General features: G+C 43.5%; 1 protein-coding gene and 1 pseudogene across 2 annotated transcripts; one reads left to right on the top strand and one right to left on the bottom strand.

Moving 5' to 3' along the window:
• Positions 1-3,602: 3,602 nt before the first annotated feature.
• On the top strand, positions 3,603-11,047 carry Rpl24l2 (ribosomal protein L24 like 2). Of its 2 annotated transcripts, none has more exons than XR_010066494.1 (2): positions 3,603-3,760; positions 5,764-5,903. XR_010066494.1 is itself a non-coding variant. In XM_039111538.2 (2 exons), the coding sequence occupies exon 2, from the start codon at positions 10,519-10,521 to the stop codon at positions 10,933-10,935; it is 417 nt and encodes a 138-aa protein (XP_038967466.1). In that variant the 5' UTR covers positions 3,683-3,760; positions 10,503-10,518; the 3' UTR covers positions 10,936-11,047. The 2 variants fall into 2 exon arrangements, 1 of the variants encoding a protein (XP_038967466.1); XM_039111538.2 differs by lacking the exon at positions 5,764-5,903 and adding an exon at positions 10,503-11,047 and having other exon boundaries at positions 3,683-3,760.
• Eno1-ps21 (enolase 1, pseudogene 21) lies at positions 6,185-8,014 on the bottom strand (annotated as a pseudogene).
• Positions 11,048-23,142: the final 12,095 nt, after the last annotated feature.

A 23,142-nucleotide genomic window follows, 5' to 3' on the forward strand; every position in this document is an offset into this window, starting at 1 on the left:
ACTTTCTCAACACACAGAGACTGGATACAGCTGGCTTTCTTTTCTTTTCTTTTTTTCTTTTTTTTGGTTCTTTTTTCGGAGCTGGGGACTGAACCCAGGGCCTTGCGCTTCCTAGGTAAGCGCTCTACCACTGAGCTAAATCCCCAGCCCCTACAGCTGGCTTTCTTAAGCCTGGCCACTATCTCAATTTTTATGGGCACCCAAAAGTAAACGATGCCTCCAGGCAGCAGGAAGCAATTTTAAGAAGGTGATGCCCCCCATTCCCAAGAGGTGGTGGGTGTTTTTTTGGTCATTCAATGAATGGTGGATGTTTGTCATTATTTAAGGGGGACAATTACACGTTGTTATGGTCTTGGGCAAGGAGGAAGCAAAATAAGGGAGGTTAGATCCAGGGATTTCTTTTCTTTCCTCTATTCCTTCTTTCTTATCTAGTGTTGAGAAAAAGGGGGAGAAGGGGTGAAGAAAAAGAGGGAGGAAATAGAATACTAGGAAACAAGGTGTCGTAGTCAGGGTTCCTATTCCTGCACAAACATCATGACCAAGAAGCAAGTTGGGGAGGAAAGGGGTTATTCAGTTTACACTTTCCACATTGCTGTTCATCACCAAAGGAAGTCAGGACTGGAACTCAAGCAGGTCAGGAAGCAGGAGCTGATACAGAGGCCATGGAGGGATGTTACTTACTGGCTTGCTTCCCCTGGCTTGATCAGCTTGCTTTCTTATAGAACCCAGGACCACCAGCCCAGGGACGGAACCACCCACAATGGACTGGGCCCTCCCACCTTGATCACTAATTGAGAAGATGCCTTACAGCTGGGTCTCATGGAGGCATTCCCTCAACTGATGCTCCTTTTTCTGTGATAACTCCAGCTTGTGTCAAGTTGACGCACAAAACCAGCCAGTACAGAAGGGTAGATTAATGAATCTACTATTAGACCAAAGAACATCAATGAGACAAATATTTTTACATTGGTATGGACTTTGTATATTAATACAGATTTAGGATCATATTTTGCTCCAGCATATAATGTACATATGTTTCAACTCTTGTTTAAGGTACTGTACCTATAGAGTGGAAGTTCTAATCCTGGAAAGCTGCTATTGCAAACTGTTAAGGATAATTAGAAAATGCATGTCACGGGGTTGGGGATTTAGCTCAGTGGTAGAGCGCTTGCCTAGGAAGCGCAAGGCCCTGGGTTCGGTCCCCAGCTCCGGAAAAAAAAAAAAAAAAAAAGAACCAAAAAAAAAAAAAAAAAAAAAAGACTTTGAGCATTTCTCTTGCCCTTACTCTTCTCTGCTCTCTTTGTCCTTGTCCCTTCTCTCCCCACCCCTTCCTTCCACGTGCTCAGGGCCGGCCTTTGTTCTTCCCCTCTTCTACTCTTCTTCACTCATTAAACCTCTCCACGTGGAAAAAAAAAAAAAGAAAAAAAGAAAATGCATGTCAGACAACCAAACTCAGGGTCATGTTAGATACTTGTCTAGTTACTTATAGTAAGATGTTTTCAAAGTCGAACAGTAATAAGTATCTAGAAACAAACTAGATATACTATAGACAAAGAGATGGTCTTCAAAACTTCTAAAAGTGGCATTTAATAATGTTTTGTTAACAAAAGGTTTTTTGACAGTGAGACAGCACCCCGATTCCACTTCAGAGAAGATGATGAACATCCAAGGACCTCCTTGTCGCTTCTGTTTCCGACCCACAGAAAAGAGCGACACGACATCATTCTTCTCAAAGCAGTTTACTCAGGAACCTTACAGCATGCAAGCAGGAATATTTATTTTCTTCTACTCCTCCTCTAACCCCTGAGCACACTCCTTTATATCCTCCCTCAACTCTGCCTCCTCAGTCCAGACCGCGTAATCTCAGTTCATAGGTCCACGTCACATGGCCTGATCTTGCGTCATGGTGCGCCTGCGCAGCTCTCACAATGGACGTGGCTAGTTTCAGGTATGTGAGGAAGTCAGGTGCTAGTCATGAGACTTAGCTGCAGTCCTGGGTGCCATCTTGGGACTGCCGCCACACCCGCTCCCCACACCTCCTCATGGACTTTGCCTCATGTGTGGCAAGCTAGCCACTGTGGAGAGTTGGGGGTGGGCAAGAAATTACACTTTCCTCAACTAATGACAGCATGCTGTCCAAACCAGACAAACAGGATGCAGGGAAGTTGAATGCCAAGCTTTACAGGGACAAGGGACACAAACCTTCATAATTCTTGCTTCACGGAATAGTTTGTTAGATATTCGGGGCCAGAGGGCAGAAGCTGATGCTCCAGTGACACGGAGAAACCTATGAGTAGTGTGGGGGTTGTCCAAGCTGACAGCTTTCTCTGTCATTTCTATAGCTGTGGGAACTGCTGCGCTTCCTGCCTACTCCAGATATCTATTCCTTCTAAGATCTCTGATGGGGTTGAAGGCAAGTTAGTTATAATCTCACAATTAAGCTAAATGGCTTAGAATTTTAGAAAACGTTTTTTCTTTAGGTGGGCAATGCAAGTTGTGATAGAAAATGATTCGGGTACAGAATTCTAAAGTCACCAAGATATGATAGACAGTAGAATGCTTTCTCCAAGGTTGCCAAATACATATGGACTGGACATTCTGAGTGTAAATCTTACCTGACAGTTTTCAGTATTGTTATTATTGTTTATAGTTATTGAAAGAGAAATTACTTTTTATTGGGCTAAGCATGGACATGCAGAGAGAGTCTCTTGTCTATGGAAGCATCGCCTGTCAATAAAAAGCTGATTGGTCAATGAGCTGGGGTGGGAGCTCCAGTCGGGAGAGAGGAACTCTGGGATAGAGTCAGGTGTGGGAAGAGATTCAGCCTGAACTCTCAGCAGACAGATACATGGAGCTGAGAAGAGGTAACCAGCTGTGTGGCACTCATAGAATAGAATAAATGAGTTAATTAAGTTATGAGCTAGTTATGAACAAGCTCAAGGTTATGATGTAGGCATTTATTCATATATAATTAGGTCTCAGAATTAATATTTCAGCAACTGGGGCACAGGTGGGAAAGCTCATGGTTACATGCATGGACCTTGAGCACATGGAAACTACAGTCTTGACTGCATGGGCCTGGAACTAAGGGGCACCAACAACCCAGAGTGTATGGTCCCTGCTGTGCATCTGGCATTGGGTGCTGGCATTGAGTGAATGGACTAATGCTGACCGTCATTGAGATTGGAGCTGTGCAACTTTGGATGAAGCCTCATAGGTTTCTGAAAATACCATTATCAATGCACAACACCCCAAGATTGAATTCTTAGCACAAAGGAGGCTAATTTTCTCCAGAGGGACAAAGGGAAAGGAATAAGAGATAAAGACAGAGGACAAGGGAGAAGGGAAAAGGAACAAGAGAGGAGGAAAGGATATGCACCCCATAGGTACAAAGGTCTGCCTCTGAATATAAAGGAGACAGACATGGCCAGCCCATAGGCAAATGGCAGATTATAAAGGTAAACAGGGAAACCCTGTGCTAAGATGAGGTATTTAATTTTGATTGGACAGGTTAATTAGGTGAGTCAAAAGAGAGCTGTTGATTCCTGAACTTCAATACTCTGCAGAACAGAGCTGGAGTTACAGATAGTGAGATCCTTTGCAGGCACAGCAAATGTTCTTACTCTCAGAAACATTTCTCTTTCCCCCTGGTCATTATGTAACAAAACTTTTCCTAGGGAAAAAAACCATGCGTGTCTGCTCATCCCAAATACGGAGTCCATGGCAGGACAAAATACCAACACCATCAAAGTCCGACATGGTGAGCCAATGAGTTTTATTCAGGTTACTTACAAGAGTATGGGTGAGGGGTTACTTACAGGAGTATGGGTGAAGGGTTACTTACCGGAGTATGGGTGAAGAGCTACTTAGAGGAGCGGAAAGGACTCAAAGACATTGGCATCACCAATTCCATCCAGCATGGGTGACACCTCACAAAACCTGGGAACTTTGAGAATACTGCACAGCTTGCAGGCAGCGATGAAAAGTGTCCTTTCCAGCCACCTCTCTTGGTCCAAACATCTCGCAGGTGACTGGCTGGTTTCTGGTTTCTTGCTGGCAGCTGGTCTGATTTTAAGACCTTTCTTTGCAACTTGGCTTAGTTAGTCTGAGAGGTATGTTCAACCTTTATTGTTTACTTAGGCAGGAGGCACCTAGGGCATCTGCTCAGTTTCAGGGACTTCCTAAAGCAATTTTGAGTTGTTTACCTTCCTGTTTAAGGAGCTTTCTGGCAGGATGGACTGTTTCAATCTCAGAGGAAACTGTTGTATAATACCAGTCTTCCTGGCACTGTTCCCTCCTCTCTGCGGGATCTTGTAGGCTAGTGAAACATTGTTACTCTCAGAGCCTTTTATTTGTAGGTGGATTGACTGATTGAGGTTGAGCCACTTCTCCAGCCCGTTTCATTTTACTTTTAGATGTTTAAGTAGTGAGATTTTTCTCTATCGCTTAGGCTTGTTCGTAATACCTGGACTTAAATAATCCTCCTGCCTCAGCCTCTTGAGGCTGTAGCTAAAGCTGTGCACTACTGCACCTGGCTTACATTTTTTATTTTGGAAACTTTGTTTATAGAAGAAGACTAGTGATGTGGCCAGCTGGTAGGGAAATTAGCCTAACATGCATGGTCCCTGGCACTTTGAAATGCAAAGGTGGAGGCAGGAGGCATGAGGCAGGAGGCAGGAGGGTCAGATGTTCAGCCACCCTTGTTGCCACCCCCCTGTGCGCGCGTGCGCGCGCGCACACACACACACACACACACACACACACACACGAGAGAGAGAGAGAGAGAGAGAGAGAGAGAGAGAGAGAGAGAGAGGACAAAAAGGAATTGCCCAGATAGCATCCTGCAGGTATGTTCAACCTCTAGCCCTGAATTACATGTGTCCCAGGACAGCTATGAACACAACCCAATACAAAACTGTAAATTTACATCAGGAGAATATCTGTTTAGGGGCTTAGTTGTATATACTTTGTAAACCACAAAGTCACAAAAGTTGGATGTGCGTAGGTGGGGGATGACTTTGTCCCTTCGCCCAGGGTCTCCTAATGTTACCATGTTACAACACTGTGACACATTAATCAAGATTCAGGGACTGGGGAAATGACTCAGTCAATAAGGCCTACAAAGTGTGAGGACCTGACTTTAATCTCCAGCAGTTACAGGAAGGGACTCTAGCCAACTCAAGAGTGGCAAGCATGGCTTTGGCAGGCCTTGCTGTTCTCCCCAATTCTGTCTGCCTTGCTAAAAACCTTTAGATTGCATTCCTAAAGCAGGCCACCAAGGTATATTCCCTTATTTGGCCACTTCCTCCTCCTGAGGCTGAACACCAAGGTCCAGCTATCAAAAAATTAAAGTCCAGCAATCAAAAGCACCCTCTCATTCACCTAATTAAGATGCCCAATTAAAATTGTACATCTCATCCTACCTTGAGGTTTCCCTATTTACCTTTTTAACCTGCCATTTGCCTATGGGCCATGTCTGTCTCCTCTCTATCCAGAGGCAGTCCTTTCTCCCCCACCCTAAGACAAATGCCCCTTCCTCCCTCCCTGCCCTGTTTCTCCCCCCTCCCTTGTTCTGTCTTCCTTTGTCTCCTGTCTTTGTCCCTTATCTCTGCCTTCTGTTTCTGGGGTGAATACATCTCCCTTGTCCTGAGAACTCGGACTTGGGGACCCTGAGTCTATACTTTTCTTTTTTACCATGTACAGAAATTCTCATTTGTGTGTTCCTAACTGGAGATTAAAATTCCTCCTCTTTTTCTGTTTTAGGTGCAGTGATCCAGTTTAGGATTTCATACAACATTTAAGACAAAATTGTTCTGGGTTTTATTTTGTCACCTAATGCTGTCAGGTTATTGTAGAGAATGCACAAAGAATCTGCATCAAAGAGTTGCATAAAAAGTTGTTCAAGGAGGTCTCAGTCTACTGACATAGATAATACAGGATGTGAGCCCCAGGGCTGGAGAGATGGTTTAGCTGTTAAGAATATATATGGACTGATCTTGCAGAGGACTGGAGTTTTTTTGTTCCCAGCACCCATATCAGATGGCTCAAAATAACCTATAACTCCAACTCCTAGGGGGAACCCATGCCTCTGGTTTCCTTGGATACCTGAACTCCTAAGCATATACACAGACAGACAGACAGACAGACTCTCTCTCTCTCTCTCTTACAATTTTTTGCTCTCATTTCTGATTTTTTTGAGGCAGGTGTTTGTTGTTGTTGTTGTTTTTGACTTCTGAGGCTTTTATTTTTGCATGTAAACCACTGGAGGGAGTCTTGATGGTGTGGGCACTCTAGAGATTACACTTGAATTCTGAGGGCTCCAGACACTGGCTGGGAAGTCAGGTGACAGAAACAATGATTCAGACCGATCACATGATTACAAAGCTGGGATCTCCAGCAGGGCTCCAGGCAGTCAGGGGTGGATGTCTAAGGAAGCAGTGACAAGGGAGGGGGGCAAGCACTGGGCCAACCTTGAGCCACCTGGATGACATCAGGGACAGAGGATTTGGTAGCTCCAGGGATCTCTGGTCCATGCTTTATTTGCCCAGCGGGTTCCTAAAGGACCTGCCAGCAAACTTGGCTTTTGCTGCCCAGCTCTTCCTCGATGCTAAGGATTTGATTGTATTTGGTCAGGCACTCCGATCGGCAAGTGGCACCAGTCTTGATCTGCCCAGTGCAGAACCCCACCACCAGGTCAGCAATGAAAGTGTCCTCAGTTTCCCCAGATCGATGGGACACCATGGCACTTCAGCCAATCTGGTTCACTTTGAGCAGGAGGCAGTTGCAGGACTTCTCGCCTGCAGCCTTGGCAATCCACTTAGGGTTGGTCACTGTGAGGTCATCCCCCACCACCTGGATGCCTGCACTAGCTGTGAACTTCTGCCAAGCATCCCAGTCATCCTGGTCAAAGGATCTTCAATGGATACCACTGGGTAGTCCTTGATGAAGGACTTGTACAGGTCAGCCAGCTGGTTGGGTGTGATGTAGCGACTGGAGTCATCTGGAGACTTGAAGTCCAGGTCACACTTGCCAGTACTGTAGAACCCAGAGGCAGCCACATCCATGCCGATGACAACCTGGTCAGTGGAGCCGGCCTTTGCCATTGCAGACTTGAGCAGCTCCAGTCTGTTAGGTGCAAATCCGCTCTCATCACCCACATTAGTGGCATCTTTCCCATACTTCTCCTTGATGACGTTCTTCAGGTTGTGGTAAACCTCTGCTCCAATGCACATGGCTTCCCAGAAAGAGGATGCCCCCACAAGCAGGATTATGAATTCTTGCATGGCCAGTTTGTTGCCAGCGTGAGAACCGCCATTGATCACATTGAAAGCTAGGATGGGCATGATGACTTCAGGGTTGCTGGCCAAGTCAGCAATGTGACGGTAAAGGGGCACCCCCTTCTCCACGGTACCAGCCTCGCAGACAGCCAGGGACACTCCCAGGATGGCGTTTGCACCAAACTTCGATTTATTCTCGGTGCCGTCCATCTCGATCATCAGCTGGCCAATCTTCTCCTGCTCCATAACATTCAGTTTCTTGCTAACCAGAGCAGGTGTGATAGTGTTATTTATTGATGTGTTCAACAGCCTTTGAGACACCCTTCCCCATGAAGCGGGTCTTATCACTTTCTCGGAGTTCTAGGGCCTCGTAGATGCCAGTGGACGCACCGCTGGGCATCGCAGCACTGAAGAGACCTTTTGTGGTGTAGAGATCCACCTCAATGGTGGGATTCCCATGAGAGTCAAAGATCTCGCTGGTATGGACCCTGAGAATGGACATGGTGAAGTTCTGGTAGTCAGACCGCTGCAGGAGAAGGAAAGAGGGTTCTGTAGACACCGAACAGAGCCTTTTTTTTTTTTTTTGAGACAGAGTTTCTCTGTGTAGCTCTGGCTGTCCTGGAACTTGCTCTGTAGATCAGGCTGCTCTGGAACTCACAGAGATCCCCCTGCCACGGAGATCTTAAATTCTTGGATTAAAGATGTGTGTGCCACCAACACTGGGACATATATGGATATGTGTATATGCATATATATTCATTATATATGTTTATGCAGGTATACATATATAATTACATATATATACATGCACATATATTAATTATACCAATATGTAATTATATAGTTTATAGTACAATTAATATGCAATCAACATATAATAATACATTAACATATAATAATTAATATATTAATCTAAGAAAAAATAAGCCTCAGTTGTGCAGAGTAAAGAGCACATCTAGACATCAGAAGACACTTATGGAGGTCAGAGGAACACACATGCATGTTCAGCATGTTCAGCTCATAAAACATTTAAAGATAAAGGAGTTTAATGTACTTTCAGTGTGTAGAACTACATAAATGTTGGAAGAAATATTTGTGAAAATATACATTAACAAAGTAAGTATTTGAGACTTAAGTCACCTCAGATCAGTAGTGACTAACTACTTAATAAGATGAAATAAAAAGTACCAAATTCTGGGCCAGTAATATGGCTGTGGTAGTTTGTGTATGCTGGGCCCAGGGAGTGGCGTTGTTAGAAGGTGTGACCTTGTTGGAGTGGGCGTGGCTCTCTTGGAGTGGGCGTGGCACTGTTGGAGTAGGTGTGTCACTGTGGTGTGGGCTTGAAGACCCTCATCCTAGCTGCTGGGAAGTCCGTATTTTGCTAGTAACTTTCAGATGAAGATGTAGAACTCTCAGCTCCTCCTGCACCATGCCTGCCTGGATGCTGCCATGTTCCTGCCTTGATGATAATGGACTGAACCTCTGAACCTGTAAGCCAGCCCCAATTAAATGTTGTCCTTATAAGAGTTGCCTTGGTTACGGTATCTGTTCACAGCAGTGAACCCTGACTAAGGCAGTGACTCAGCAGGTGAAAACACTAGTTGCTAAGCCCGATGACCGGAATTGGATCCTATGCTGGAAAGAAACAACTGACTCCTGAAAGTTGTCCTCTGACCTCCATATGGAAGCTGCAGCATTAGTGTTCTCTCCTGCGTGCTAAATCAATAAATAAACGTTATAAGCAAATTATATATATATTAAAAAGCACTAATCCCTCGCTCACTCTCTTCTTTGGGCTAATATTTGCTTGGTTTTATTGAGATGGGCTCTTGTTATGTAAGCCAGCTGACCTCAAACGTGTCCCAGTTCTTTTGTATTCTCCATCCACTGTGCCACTGTACCTGGCTTGTTATTTATTTATTGTGAGACAGGGTCTCCCTATGTAGCTTGGCCTGACTTGAACTTTTTATCCTCCTGCCTCAGTTTCCCAATTGTGGAATTTCTGTCTCATGCTGCCATGCCTGACTCCTCCAATGCACTGACTGTAAAATAGGAGAAGGGGAAAGAGGGACACATTGACAAATGCATTATTGTCTTAATTATACAGATGTAAATTATTGTCTTAGGGTTTCCGTTGCTGTGGCGAAACAGCATGACCAAAAAGCAAGTTGGGGGTGAAAGGGTTTATTTGGCTTACACTTTCAGATCATAGTCAATCATTAAAGGAAGTCTAGACAGGAACTCAAGCTAGAACCTGGAGTCAGGAGCTGATGCAGAGGCCATGTAGGGATGCTACTTACTGCCCTGGTCCTCCTGGCTTACAGCTTGCTTTCTTACGAAAATACAGGACCACCAGTGATGCCCGGGGATGGCATCACTCACAATGGGCTGTGCCTTCCCCCATCAATCATTAATTGAAAAAGTGCCTTATAGCTGGGTCTTAAGGAAGCATTTCTTCCACTGAGGCTCCTTCTTCTCTGATGACTCTAGCTTGTGTAAGGTTGGCACGCCAAACCAGCCAGTGCAATCATGATTTATAATTATGATGTAAATAGTAAATAGCACCATATATAGGATATATATTCTGGTATTTGCTTTACATGTCTGTTTAATATGTGATTCTGAAATTGTACAATAGATTTTTAGTTCTAAAAATGTTTCCATAATGATATTCCTATGTGTTGTCAATAGAACAGCCTTCTCTAATGTCTACGTTTCCTATCAAATTAAAACAGTAGCAAGTAGACTTGCGAGCCTTTAGTAATGTTTAATGAATGAATGAGTGAGTGAATTAATGAAACTGGGAGCCTTAGGAAAACCAGGGCACTGGTAGATAGTGTTATTTTTTAATTTATTTAATATATATATTAAATAGATATATATTAATTTAATATTATATTATATTAATATAATTAAATATAGCTGTCTTCAGACACACCAGAAGAGAGCACCAGATCCCATCACAGATGACCGTGAGCCATCATGTGGCTGCTGGGACCTGGAAGAACAGTCAGTGCTCCCAACTGCCGAGCCATCTCCCTAGCCTGATACAGAGTATTACTAAACTGAGAAAGAAAACCAGGAATGAGATCAATGAAGATGAGCAGTTTGGTCCTGGTGTGTGGGTCAGCGGAACGGAAGGAAGAGAGAGCTTTAAGACAGTCTTCCTTAGAGGGTAACTACATAATTACTTAAATTGCCTCTTCGCCATCTTTCCCCCGGCAGGCCGACATCTGTCTCCATGAAGGTCGAGGTGTGCAGTTTTAGCGGATACAAGACCTACCCGGGACACGGGCGACGCTATGCCAGGACCGATGGGAAGGCTTTCCAGTTTCCTAATGCCAAATGTGAGTCTGCATTCCTTTCCAAAAGGAACCCTTGGCAAATTAACTGGACTGTCCTCTACAGAAGAAAACACAAGAAAGGGCAGTCGGAAGAAATTCAAAAGAAAAGAACCCGCCGTGCAGTCAAATTCCAGCGGGCCATCACGGGCGCTTCTCTGGCTGATATAATGGCCAAGAGGAATCAGAAACCAGAAGTTAGGAAAGCTCAGCGAGAACAGGCTATCAGGGCTGCCAAGGACGCAAAAAAAGCTAAGCAGGCATCAAAGAAGACAGCAATGGCTGCTGCCAAGGTCCCCCCAAAAGGCAGCCACTAAAGAAAAGATGGTGAAGCCTGTCAAGGTCTCTGCTCCCAGAGTTGGTGGGAAACGCTAATTTGGTAGATGAGAGTTTAAAAATAAAGATTTGTCTTTAACTCTAAAAAAAAAATTACTTAAACTGAAGCTTAATCAATAAACTCTTATTTTTATGCTATGAAAGATTTGCTTCTATAAGTACCATAAGAAAATCCAAAGACGGGGTTGGGGATTTAGCTCAGTGGTAGAGCGCTTGCCTAGCAAGCGCAAGGCCCTGGGTTCGGTCCCCAGCTCCGAAAAAAAGAAAAAAATAATCCAAAGGCAAAAAAAAAAAAAAAAAAAAAAAAAAAAAAAAGAAAGAAAGAAAGAAAGAAAACCCAAAGACACAATTATAGATAAGGGATTTTGGTTTGGTTTTGCTTTGTTTTAAAGGAGAAGAGTTATAAGTTTAGCTTGAAGATAAAATATGCACTTAGTATTTTTTTTAAGGGCCCAAGCTCAATGACCATTACCTTAAATAAAAGTAAATAAAACCAAGGAATCAGTATAATGGACTCTCCTGAGAGCTAAATAACTCTAGGCCCATTCCATTTAGTAGTCCGCAGTAGCAGTATGAAATGGAGTCCCATTCCCATGAATTTGAACGCTCATAATAAAATAACCTTTGGCGCCTCTGTCGTTACATAGTTATTATTATAAATGCTGGGACAGCTCCTGTTGCCCATCAATTGTCAGGTGTCTGCACTAGTAGCTGGAACTCCCACATGTGAAATTATCCTCCCAGATCTGCATCTGTGAAATGGGTAGGCAGTTTTCTGAGGGAAGGCAGCGTTCTGAGTTCGTTGGTCCTTTGTGGTTTAATGTTGCTTGAAATAAGGCGGAAGCAATGTTAGCTTTTCAGCACCTTGGAGAATGTTCTGTTCAGATTCTAAAAGCGGGATATACCTGTGTGAAACCACAAGCTTAGTTCGCTTGTGGTTTTCATTGTAACTTCTACTTGGGTCCTAAGAGCTCCGTTTAGAACATCCGTTTTGTCACACTGACAAATACTTGAGAGAATAGACTGGGAAAGCCTGCGGACCTGACGGTATCCGAGGAAAGTACCTGGCTGGGAGCACTCAAAGTGCTTGCCATGCTAGCATGAGATCCTGCGTTCAGTCCCCAGCAACCACAACAAAAGGGCATGGAGGTGCCATTTTAGTCCCAGAACTCTAGCGGGCAGATCTCTGACTTCGAAGGCAGCCTGGTTTACAGACTGAGTTCCTGGATAAGTCTATATGCACATATATATATATATATATATATATATATATATATATATATATATACATGAAAAAACATGTATATATTCAAAGAACACGAGGTAACAAAATTTTTCCAATCAGATTTTAAACTGTCCTTAATGGGGTCTTGGTCACTATTGAAATTATTACAGTGGGAAAACTATTCATCAACATTGACATTACTTGGAGAAACACACAGGAATGGGGTACAGGGATGTGAGGAGAGGCTGCTGTGTGAAATCCATGTACCTGAGTGTGGAAACTGCTGTCTCAGGGCTCTTCTGCCTTCTTTGCTCTCGGTGTATAGTAACACTGGAAGGTCATGTGGCTTGTTGTATCTTCTCAACATCCTGGTTATGTTAATCATTAACCTGCCACGGATTTCTTTCCAGATTGGCCTAAACTTGTTTGAATATACCGTGGCTTTGGAGTTTGGCCTGGAATTTGTTATTTGAAAGATTAATTTGCTTAGAGTTGAATGTGCAAGCAGAAGATGTCCAGGAGTTATGCTGAGGTGGAATCACATCTTTGCCTCAGACAGAACCTGAGGCTCAAAATAGTCCAAAGCACTCATCCTGTGTTGGGTCTGTGGCACTCTTAACTACTGTTATTAAAAACCATTTGATCTGAGTGAAAATCATCTGTAAGGAGGGTTTAGAAAAGTGATGACCCTCAGACATTGCTGGAGGTGTCAAATGGGTAGCCCTGTAAGAAGCCATGTACAACTCTTCTGAAAGTTCAACCCTTTGACACAGCGATTCCAGAAGAAGAAGTAGGTGTCAGCAGAGAAACTGGCACATTAGTGTTGTAGGGGTTCACCTCAGAGCAGCCATGAAGCAAAATTATCCAGATGTCCATCAGTCAGAAAGTGAAAAGGTACAATGCTGTCCAGCCCTTCCATGGACGGTTGCTGAGTTTGATTATACCTGCCAGCATTTGGTTTTTTTTTTTTTTCCTTTTTTTTTCGGAGCTGGGGACCGAACCCAGGGCCTTGTGCTTCCGAGGCAAGCGCTCTACCACTGAGCTAAATCCCCAACCCACCTGCCAGCATTTGGCTTTGAATTAGTCAGTCTTATCTTACTTGAATTATATCTGATAGCATCCCAATACAAGTTTTACCTTGGATTGTGGTTATGGAGATTTCCTAGCTGTTTGTGCTGGTAGTTTTGGCTCCCCTGTCAGGTACCGTATGGTAAAGGGACCTCATATTGGAAAATGCAGCTCACTTTCGTGCACTGGGAAACAGTGAGCCAGAGGACAGAAGAGACTCACCTTACCCTTCTCTCTTGGGCATGAGGGAATGACTTCAGATCAAAGATCATCCTGGATTGTCCTGCTGAATTGTGCTGCTGTGTATGGGATACACAGTGACATGGCAGGTCCTCACCAGGCCTTTTCCACCGCTAGGTCTGAAACACTGCAGCAGAAGCTTGCCCAGGGCCCAGACCAGCACTACAGCTCTCAGAGACAGAATTGTCCACCAAGAGCACTGAGTGTGCAAAGATTGACAACACCTCCCGCATCTCAGTCCTCGTAACCATAGCAATCTTGGGCTGAGTTTGAAAGACCTTGAGATGTGGCATGGAACATGCCTCATGTTTAACCTTTTGACGACTTGTCCATCAACAACCAACCACCCTGAATGAGGCAGGTCTACATTCATCTTGAAGAGATTCTTACCATCTTGCCTGCCGTTCTGCTATGTTTGCAAGGCAGCTACAGACTGGAGGTACATGTTGCAAAATATGATGCAATTGAATGCAGCCTAACTTTCCTGTTGTATTTGGTTTTTGGTTTAAAGTTTGATTTTTCTTTGTGTTTGATTTTCTTTGTTTACATTCAAAATTTTGTTATTTTATTTGTTAACTTTTTGTTTTTTTAATTAATATGTTGTATTCCTAAGGCTATATACATTGAACTCATTGACTCCACAGTTTAAAATGTTGTTGAATAAATTAATTTTTGCCTATAAATAAAACTGTGACCTCTAACCCTTCACTCACAGACCGTCCTGAGTCACGTGTGGTTCTTCCTCCTGTAACAGCACAAGTGTAAGGCAACAGTGGTTTTCTGCGAGTCTCATGCAGCGTAGGCTGCATCATCAGTTCACAGCCAGCCAGAGCTGCACAGGAAACTGTGCTCTTGATGTAGAGAGTGTGTCATCCTCTCTGGAACCCCCTTCATGATGAAAAATGTCCTTGCTGTGTCCTTGTGCTCACAAATTTAGCTTCCTTTATAATGACAAAGAAAGGAGAAACACGGAAGTATTTCTCTAGTACATTAGAGGAAATAAAAACATTCAGTATGGGAATATAAAAAGAGATCAGGGCACACAGAGCGGTATGCCTGTGGATTCCTTGAAATATAGCTTCGGCTGTGAATGCGGATTTAATGAATTCCACCAATTTTGGAGAAACAAATTTTTTTATTATTCTTGTTGGTGGTTTCTTTTTTGTTATTCTTGATAATGATATTTTTGCTGAGTTCTTTTTGATATGTATCATGGCTTCTTTTGTGGGGGAGGTGTTTCAATTTTGAATTATTTCCTTTTTGCAATTTTTAGTGGGTTTTTAATCTATATTTCAAATAGTATGCCCCTTCCCAGTTTCACCCCATAAAAACCCCTATTCTCTCCCCACAACCCCTGTGTCAATGAAGGCGCTACCCTACAGGCCCACTCTTTCCCTCCCACCTCTTCATGTGTGGTCGCATGCTATTCTGCCAGCTGCCAGCAGAGGGCAGAGGATTTCACATGGTCCTGAAGTGACAGAGGATTGTTAATTACCTCTTAGGTCCTCTGGGATTCAAATTCTCACACAGATGAGTCATGTCTCAGTCCCCATCCTGGACTTTTGTTCTTCCTTGTGCGGTGCCTTAGTTGGACTGGATCACACCCACAAAAAGGGAGAAGTTTCTTGAGACCTGTAGAGACACAGGAGTAGTCACGATAATGGTCAAAATTGCCAGGCATCCATGTAGGGCATTAGTGGGTTCAGGATCCCGCCTCAGCAGCTCAGTATTGTCAGGGTTGGAATAGATCTCTCACATCTCATCCTGGAAGGCAATGCAGATTCAGGCCCATCAGATGAAATGAAGAATTGAGGAGCTCTCCTGGGATTGGAGCTGGTGAGTAAGTCACATTGATGAACAATCAAAGCAGTGTTGAGGGCAAGCCTCAGGCTAGCCTGGGGTATGGAGCCTACAGCAGAGACCACACCCCTCTGGTGGAGAATGTTTGTGTTCTAGACCAGGAATGGAGGGGTAGTAAATGCTTCTCTTTTACCACATTAGATCTCACAGTCTAGTAGGAAGTGCTTTTTCCCCTATAAATAAGATTCCTGTGTTGTTCCACTAATGATGTGACTTTTAAAACTATATTTCAGAGACATGATGCTTGGAGGAAGGAATTCCATGGTTCTACAGATTTCTGCTGTCAAACCAGGGTCTCCTCTTCATGTATGACAGAGAGATACACACACAGAGAACATCACTGTAGATACAGAGCTGCTTCTGTTTATGACTGAGGTGGTCAGAGTGTGAGCTGTGTCAGCAAGTCCAGGATTTGCCTCCAACTCTCCAAACCTGAGCTCCTTCTCCATGTGCTTTAAGGAAAGAGCAAACCTGCCACACACTGTCCTCTGATTTTAACGTTTCTGTAGGTGCAAGGTCTTAGCCCACAGAGACTGAGACATCTAGGTAATATTCCTATCTCGTGCTCTATTCCCTCCATCTGATGTAATCGTGAAGATGTATTAGTTTGTGCTTCATTTGAGGGATTTCATTGGTATTTATTTTTGATGCCTAGAAGCTGTAGGAACTAGGAAGGCCTGCAGCAGAGCATTTCATCCCATGAAACAATGGCTCAAGGGAATGTGATCACTGAGAATGTGTAACTGAGCTGAGACCTATACTCTGCCTTTTTTTGGATTCTTTTAATTTACATTTTAAATGTTATCCCCATTCCTGGTTTCCCCTCCAGAAACCTGATATCCCGCTTCTATAAGGGTGGTCCCTCTCCTACCTACCCACTTGCTCCTCTCTGCCACCCTGACATTCCTCTTCTCTAGGATATTGATCCTTGAGAGAACCAAGGGTCTTTCTTCCCACTGATGTCAGACATGGCTATCCTCTGCTATATATTCATAGCAGATGAAACGATAGCTTCATCTCTATGTTCTCTTTGGGCGGTGGTTTATTCCCTGGGAGCTCTGGGGGGATCTGATTCGTTGATATTGTGTTCTTCTTTTGGGGTTGCAAACCCCTTCAGCTACTTCATTCCTTTCTCTAATTCCCACATTGGGACTCAGTTTCCAGTTCATCAATTGGCTGCTAGTATCTGCCTCTGTATTTGTCAAGCCCAGGCAGAGACTCACAGCAGACAGCTATACCTGCCTCCTGTCAGCATCCACTTCTTGGCATCTGCAATGTTGTCTGGGCTTGGTGTCTCTACATGGGTTGGATCCCCCAGTTGGGCCAGTCTCTGGATGGCCTTTCCTTCAGTCTTTGCTACACATACTGCCTCCATATATGCCTCTGTGGGTATTTTTGCTCCCCCTTCTAAGAAGATCTTAAGCATTGAGTCTAGCTTGAGTCTCGGTTCCCTCACTTTTGGGGACTTTAACTTTTAAGAATGGACAGAAAGTTTACAACTTGATGTTTGCCCTATACCTGAGCACCTGTGTTGCCAGGACAAGGAAGTTTTCATTGCACAAAATGGGATTGCAGGAGAGAGATTTCATGAAAACGCATGGCTGATTATATTGAAACCATGCCCCCTCTCAAGGCATACTCCATGAAACATTATACTCCAACTTGCATACATTTAAAGGTGTAGGGAAAAGATATCGGCCTCTGGGGAACACTAAATACTGTGGGAATTGGACTGTTTGTCACATGAATGGACCCTGGGGGTAGACAGTTCAGCGAGAAGAATCTCCCTCATCTAAGGTCTTTAGATCTTTGGTGTTAATAAAGATATTTTATCCATATCAAGGCCTTAACCAACTCTCCCTCTCCTCAGAACTGAGTGGTAATGGAGCAGTGAGAACTCTGAAGCTCTGGAAGGAGAGTGTGCGAATGGGTGTTCCCTGGATCAAAAGTGAGTCTCTGGAAAAGGCACTGCAGACACTGGTCAGTCAGGGTAGAGGGAGTTAGCAAGGAAGCTATGGCATTTCCCAGTGACATCACCGGTAGGGTCTTCCCTGGAAATTCTCTTGTATCCAGGAGAACACTAGAATCTTCTGTGATGTCACCAGTGTTGTGGTGACAGCAACTGCCTCTGTGCTATCCCTTCAGAGACTAATGGGTTCAGAAGCAGGCATGTTCTCCAGGATCCTCAGTTTCTTTCATAGGGAAAATCGTATACATGCCAGACCAAGGCAGAGGGAGGCCAGCCTTCTATCAAGTTGGAGAACAAGACAAATTCTTACTCGAATTATATCTGATAGCAAGTCCAAGAGTTTTACCTTGGATTGTGGTTATGGAGATTTCCTAGCTGTTTGTGTTGATAGTTTTGGTTCCCATGTCAGGTAGGGTATGGTAAAGGGAGCTCCTATTGCAAATTGCTGCTCACTTTGCATGCACTGGGAAACAGTGAGCAGAGGACTGAAGAGGCTCACCTGCCCCCACCCAGTGCTCTGTTGCCTGAAATCAGCCTCCTGTGCACAGCCTGGTGAACTTGCTAAGCAGGCTTGGCTGACAGGCCTGGATGTCACATTTCTAATTTCTGATTTTCAAGGGAATATACTTTATTGGCTGAGCTGTCTTTAGGCTGTGCTCACTGTGTACTTACCCCATTCCAGGTTTTTTTTTTTTTTTTTTTTTGGAGCTGGGGACCGAACCCAGGGCCTTGCGCTTCCTAGGTAAGCGCTCTACCACTGAGCTAAATCTCCAGCCCCCCCTTTTTTTTCTTATGCCACAATATAGACTGGGTGATCTCTTATATCACCATTAACTGGGAAACTAACCACATTCTGCAAAATACTCTGCTTGTATGTGTGAACAAATATATTTGGGTGAGTTCACAAGTGTGTATGTCCTGGTGTCTGTCTGTCTGTGTCTGTATACATGCATGCCTCCTTGGACAATATAATCTTCTAATGACCAGGATGAGGAGAGAAAGGAGGAAAATCTGCAGGACCCCCTGAATCAGAAAAAATGGTCACTGAGCAAAAGGCCTTGGCTGGGAAGATGCAGCATCATTTCGGTGTCACTGAGAAGATTTAAAAGCAGTGGATGGGAAGACCCAAGTAGATTTCCTTATAAACTGTCTTACTGGGTGTGTGACTTTCTACATAGTTCTCAGCATCTGTCAGCTAGGAGCAGCCAGAATATTATTCTTGTATAATGTGCATGTGATCCATAGAGATTCTGGCTATTGTGTACTGATCCCTCCAGTCTGAGCTCTTTAGTATTATCTGAGCCCAGTGCCTTTAAGTCTCCCACAAATAGTTTTACGATACCATAAACAAAGGAGTGGTATAGTTTATTTTCTGCATGAGTATCTCCTTTAGAGCTCAATGCCTACTCTTGGCAAGATTTCCATGCAGCATATTTTTGCCAAATATAATATCATGTCAGTGTGCATGTACTGCTTGAGATATTGTTTCTCTGGGTCTTTGCAGATATTGAGGTTGTCAAGTGGACCCCAGGCATATTCCTGCACTGGAGGAATAATAATAGCCTTCATTTCAGTGATGGCCAGGCTTCCAAGGCCTTCCTATTGTTTTCTCGGTTGTTCACATCCATACTCAATAGACATTGAGACATTGCAACATGATGTTAAAATACAATATACATGGACGATTGGAATTATCTGCTGTCCACTGTTCAATTTTTTGCATTTTTAAAAGCTGAGAAAATATGCAGGCCTGTGGGATCTCTTTCCCTTCTCTCTGGCATGAGAGAATGATCTCAGATGAAAGATCATCCTGGATTGTCCTGCTGAATTGTGCTGCTGTGTATGGGGTACACAGTGACATGGCAGGTCCTCACCAGGCCTTTTCCGCCGCTAGGTCTGAAACACTGCAGCAGAAGCTTGCCCAGGTCCCAGACCAGGACTACAGCTCTCAGAGACAGAATTGTCCACCAGGATCACTGAGGGTGCAAAGATTGACAACACCTCCCGAATCTCAGTCCTCGTAACCATAGCAATCTTGGGCTGAATTTGAAAGACCTTGAGATGTGGCATGGAACATGCCTCACGTTTAACCTTTTAACAACTTGTCCATCAACAACTAACCACCCCAAATGAGGCAGGTCTACATTCATCTTGAAGAGATTTTTTCCCATCTTGCCTGCCGTTCTGCTATGTTTGCAAGTCCAGCAACAGGGTGGAGGTATATGTTGCAAAATATGCAGCAATTGAATGCAGCCTAACTTACCTGCTGTATTTGGTTTTTAGTGTGAAGTTTGATTTTTTTTATGTGTTCGGTTTTCTTTGTTTATGTTTGAAATTTTGTTATTTACATATGAACTTTTGTTTTTTTTAATTAATATGCTATATTCCTAAGGCTATATACATTGAACTCATTGACTCCCCACTTTAGGATATTGTTGAATAAATGAATTTTTGCCTATAAATAAAACTGTGACCTTTTACCCTTCACTCACAAGACCGTCCTGACTCATGTGTGGTTCTTCCTCCTGTAACAGCACAAGTGTAAGGCTACAGTGGTTTTCTGAGGGTCTCATGCAGCGTAGGCTGCATCATCAGTTCACACCCAGCCTGAGCTGCACAGGAAACTGTGCTCCTGATGTAGATATGGTGTCATGCTCTGTGGAACCCACCTTTATGATGAAAAATATCCTTTCTGTACCTTGTGCTCATAAATTTAGCTACCTTTATAATGACAAGCAAAGGAGAAACACAGAAGTATTTCTCTAATACATTAGAGGAAATAAAAACATTCAGTATGGGAATATCAAAAGAGATCAGGACACACAGAGTTTTATGCCTGTGGATTCCTTGAAATACAGCATCAGCTATGACTGCACATTTAATGAATTCCACCAATTTTGGAGGAATGAATATTTTTATTGTTATTGTTGGTGGATTGTTTGTTGTTATTCTTGATAATGATATTTTTGCTGAGTTTCTTTCGATATATATCATAGCTTCTTTTTTGGGGGGAGTTGTTTCGTTTTGAATTATTTCTTTTTTTGCAATTTTTAGTGGATTTTTAATCTATATTTCAAATATTATGCCCCTTCCCAGTTTCAGCTCATAAAATCCTCTATTCCCTCCCCACAATGCCTGCCTCCATTAGTGTGCTAACCCACAGGCCCACTCTCTCCCTCCCACCTCCCCAAGTTTGTTTACATGCCATTCTGCCAGCGGCCAGCAGAGGGCAGTGGATTTCACCCGGACCTGAAGTGACAGCCATGTCTGAACAAATATATTTGGGTGTTGTTCTAAAGTGTGTGTGTCTGGGTGTCTGTCCGTCCGTCCGTCCGTCCGTCCGTCCGTCCGTCCGTCCGTCCGTCTGTCTGTCTGAATACATGCATGCCTCCGTGGACAGTATAATCTGCTAATGGCCAGCATCAGGAGAGAATATAAGAAAGGGTGCAGGACCCCCTGAAGCAGAAAGAACTGGTCACTGAGCAAAAGGCCTTGGCTGAGAAGATGCAGCATCATTTCGGTGTCACTGAGAGGATTTAAAAGCAGTGGATGGGAGGACCCAAGTAGATTCCCTGTCCTTATAAACTGTCTTTTTGTGCGTCTGACTTTCTACATAGTTCTCAGCAACTGTCAGCTAGGAACAGCTCAGAATACTGTTCTGGTCCATTTTAAAAGAAATTCTGTCCACGAAGTGTATGTGATCCATCGAGATTCTGGCTATTGTGTACTGATCCCTTCAGTCTGAGCTCTCTAGTATTATCTGACCCTGTGCCTTTAAGTCTCCCTACAAATAGTTTTACGATACCCATAAACAAAGGAGTGGTATAGCTTATTTTGTGCGTGAGCATCTCCTTTAGAGCTCAATGCCTACTCTTGGCAAGATTTCCATGCAGTATGTTCTTGCTGAATGTAATATCATTTCTGTGTGCATGTCCTTCTTGAGATATTGTTTCTCTGGGTCTTTGCATGTAGTGTGGTTGTAAGTGGACCCCAGGCATATTCCTGCACTGGAGGAATAATAAGAGCCTTCATTTCAGTGACGGCCAGGCTTCCAAGGCCTTCCTATTGTTTTCTAGGTTGTTCACATCTCCTCAACTGATGTTGAGACATTGCTACATGATATTAAAATATAATATACATGTACGATTGGAATTATCTGCTGTTCACTGTTCAATTTTTAGCATTTTTAAAAGCTGAGAAAATATGCAGGCCTGTGGGATCTCTTACCCTTCTCTGTTGGCATGAGAAAATGACCTCAGATGAAAGATCATCCTGGATTATCCTGCTGAATTGTGCTGCTGTGTATGGGATACACAGTGACATGGCAGGTCCTCACCAGGCCTTTTCCACCCTTAGGTCTGGAACACTGTAGCAGAAGCTTGCCCAGGGCTCAGACCAGGACTACAGCTCTCAGAGACAGAACTGTCCACCAGGATCACTGAGTGTGCAAAGATCACTGAGTGTGCAAACACCTCCTGCATCTCAGTCCTCATAACCATAGCAATCGTGGGCTGAATTTGGAAGACCTTGAGATATCGCCTCTCACATGTTTCAGGCTTAACCTTGGGAGGACTTGTTGTCCATTGCCAATAAACCACCCCCAATGAGGCCTGTCTATACTCATCTTGAAGAAATTGTTACCATCTTGCCTGCCCTTCTGCTATGTTTACAAGGCCAGCAACAGGCTGTAGGTGTATGTTGCAAATCTGCAGCAATTGAATGCTACTTAACTCACCTGTTTTATTTGGTTTTTGGTTTGAAGTTTGATTGTTTTATGTGTTTGGTTTACTTTGTTTTCATTTGAAATTTTGTTATTTTATTTGTTAACTTTTTGTTTTTTTAATTAGTATGCTATATTCGGAGGGCTATATACATTGAACTCATTGACTCCCCACTTTAAGATGTTGTTGAATAAATGAATTTTTGCCTATAAATGAAACTGTGACCTCTAACCCTTCACTCACAAGACCCTCCTGAGTCATGTGTGGTTCTTCCTCCTGTAACAGCACAAGTGTAAGGCTACAGTGGTTTTCTGCAAGTCTCATGCAGCGTAGGCTTCATTATCAGGTCACAGCCAGTCAGAGCTGCACAGGAAACTGTGCTCTTGATGTAGACAGTGTGTCGTGATCGGTGGATCCCAACTTCATGATGAAAAATATCCTTGCTGTATCCTTTTGCTCATAAATTTAGCTTCCTCTATAATGACAAACAAAGGAGAAATACAGAAGTATTTCTCTAATACATTAGAGGAAATAAAAACATTCAGTATGGGGATATAAAAAGAGATCAGGACACACAGAGCGGTATGCCTGTGGATTCCTTGAAATATAGCATCAGTTGTGACTGCAGATTTAATGAATTCCACCAATTTTGGAGGAACGAATATTTTTATTATTCTTGTTGGTGATTTCTTTGTTGTTATTCTTTTTATTTTTTTTTTTTTTTTGGTTCTTTTTTTCGGAGCTGGCGACCGAACCCAGGGCCTTGCGCTTCCTAGGTAAGCGCTCTACCACTGAGCTAAATCCCCAGCTCCCTTTGTTGTTATTCTTGATAATGATATTTTTGCTGAGTTCTTTTTGATATGCATCATAGCTTCTTTTGTGGGGGAGGTGTTTCAATTTTGAATTATTTCTTTTTTGCAATTTTTAGTGGATTTTTAATTTATATTTCAAATAGTATGCCCCTTCCCAGTTTCAGCTCATAAAACCCCCTATTCTCTCCCCACAAACCCCTGCCTCCATGAAGGTGCTACCCTATAGGCCAACACTTTTCCTCCCATGTCTCCATGTGTGGTCGCATGCTATTCTGCCAGCGGCCAGCAGAGGG

Source organism: Rattus norvegicus, chromosome 5 (genome assembly GCF_036323735.1).
Source record: "Rattus norvegicus strain BN/NHsdMcwi chromosome 5, GRCr8, whole genome shotgun sequence".
In the NCBI taxonomy this organism is placed as follows: Eukaryota; Metazoa; Chordata; class Mammalia; order Rodentia; family Muridae; genus Rattus; species Rattus norvegicus.

What these genes read in the sequence shown, in the direction of transcription:
- Rpl24l2 (XM_039111538.2), top strand. Translation starts at nt 10,519, where the DNA reads ATGAAGGTCGAGGTGTGCAGTTTTAGCGGATACAAGACCTACCCGGGA.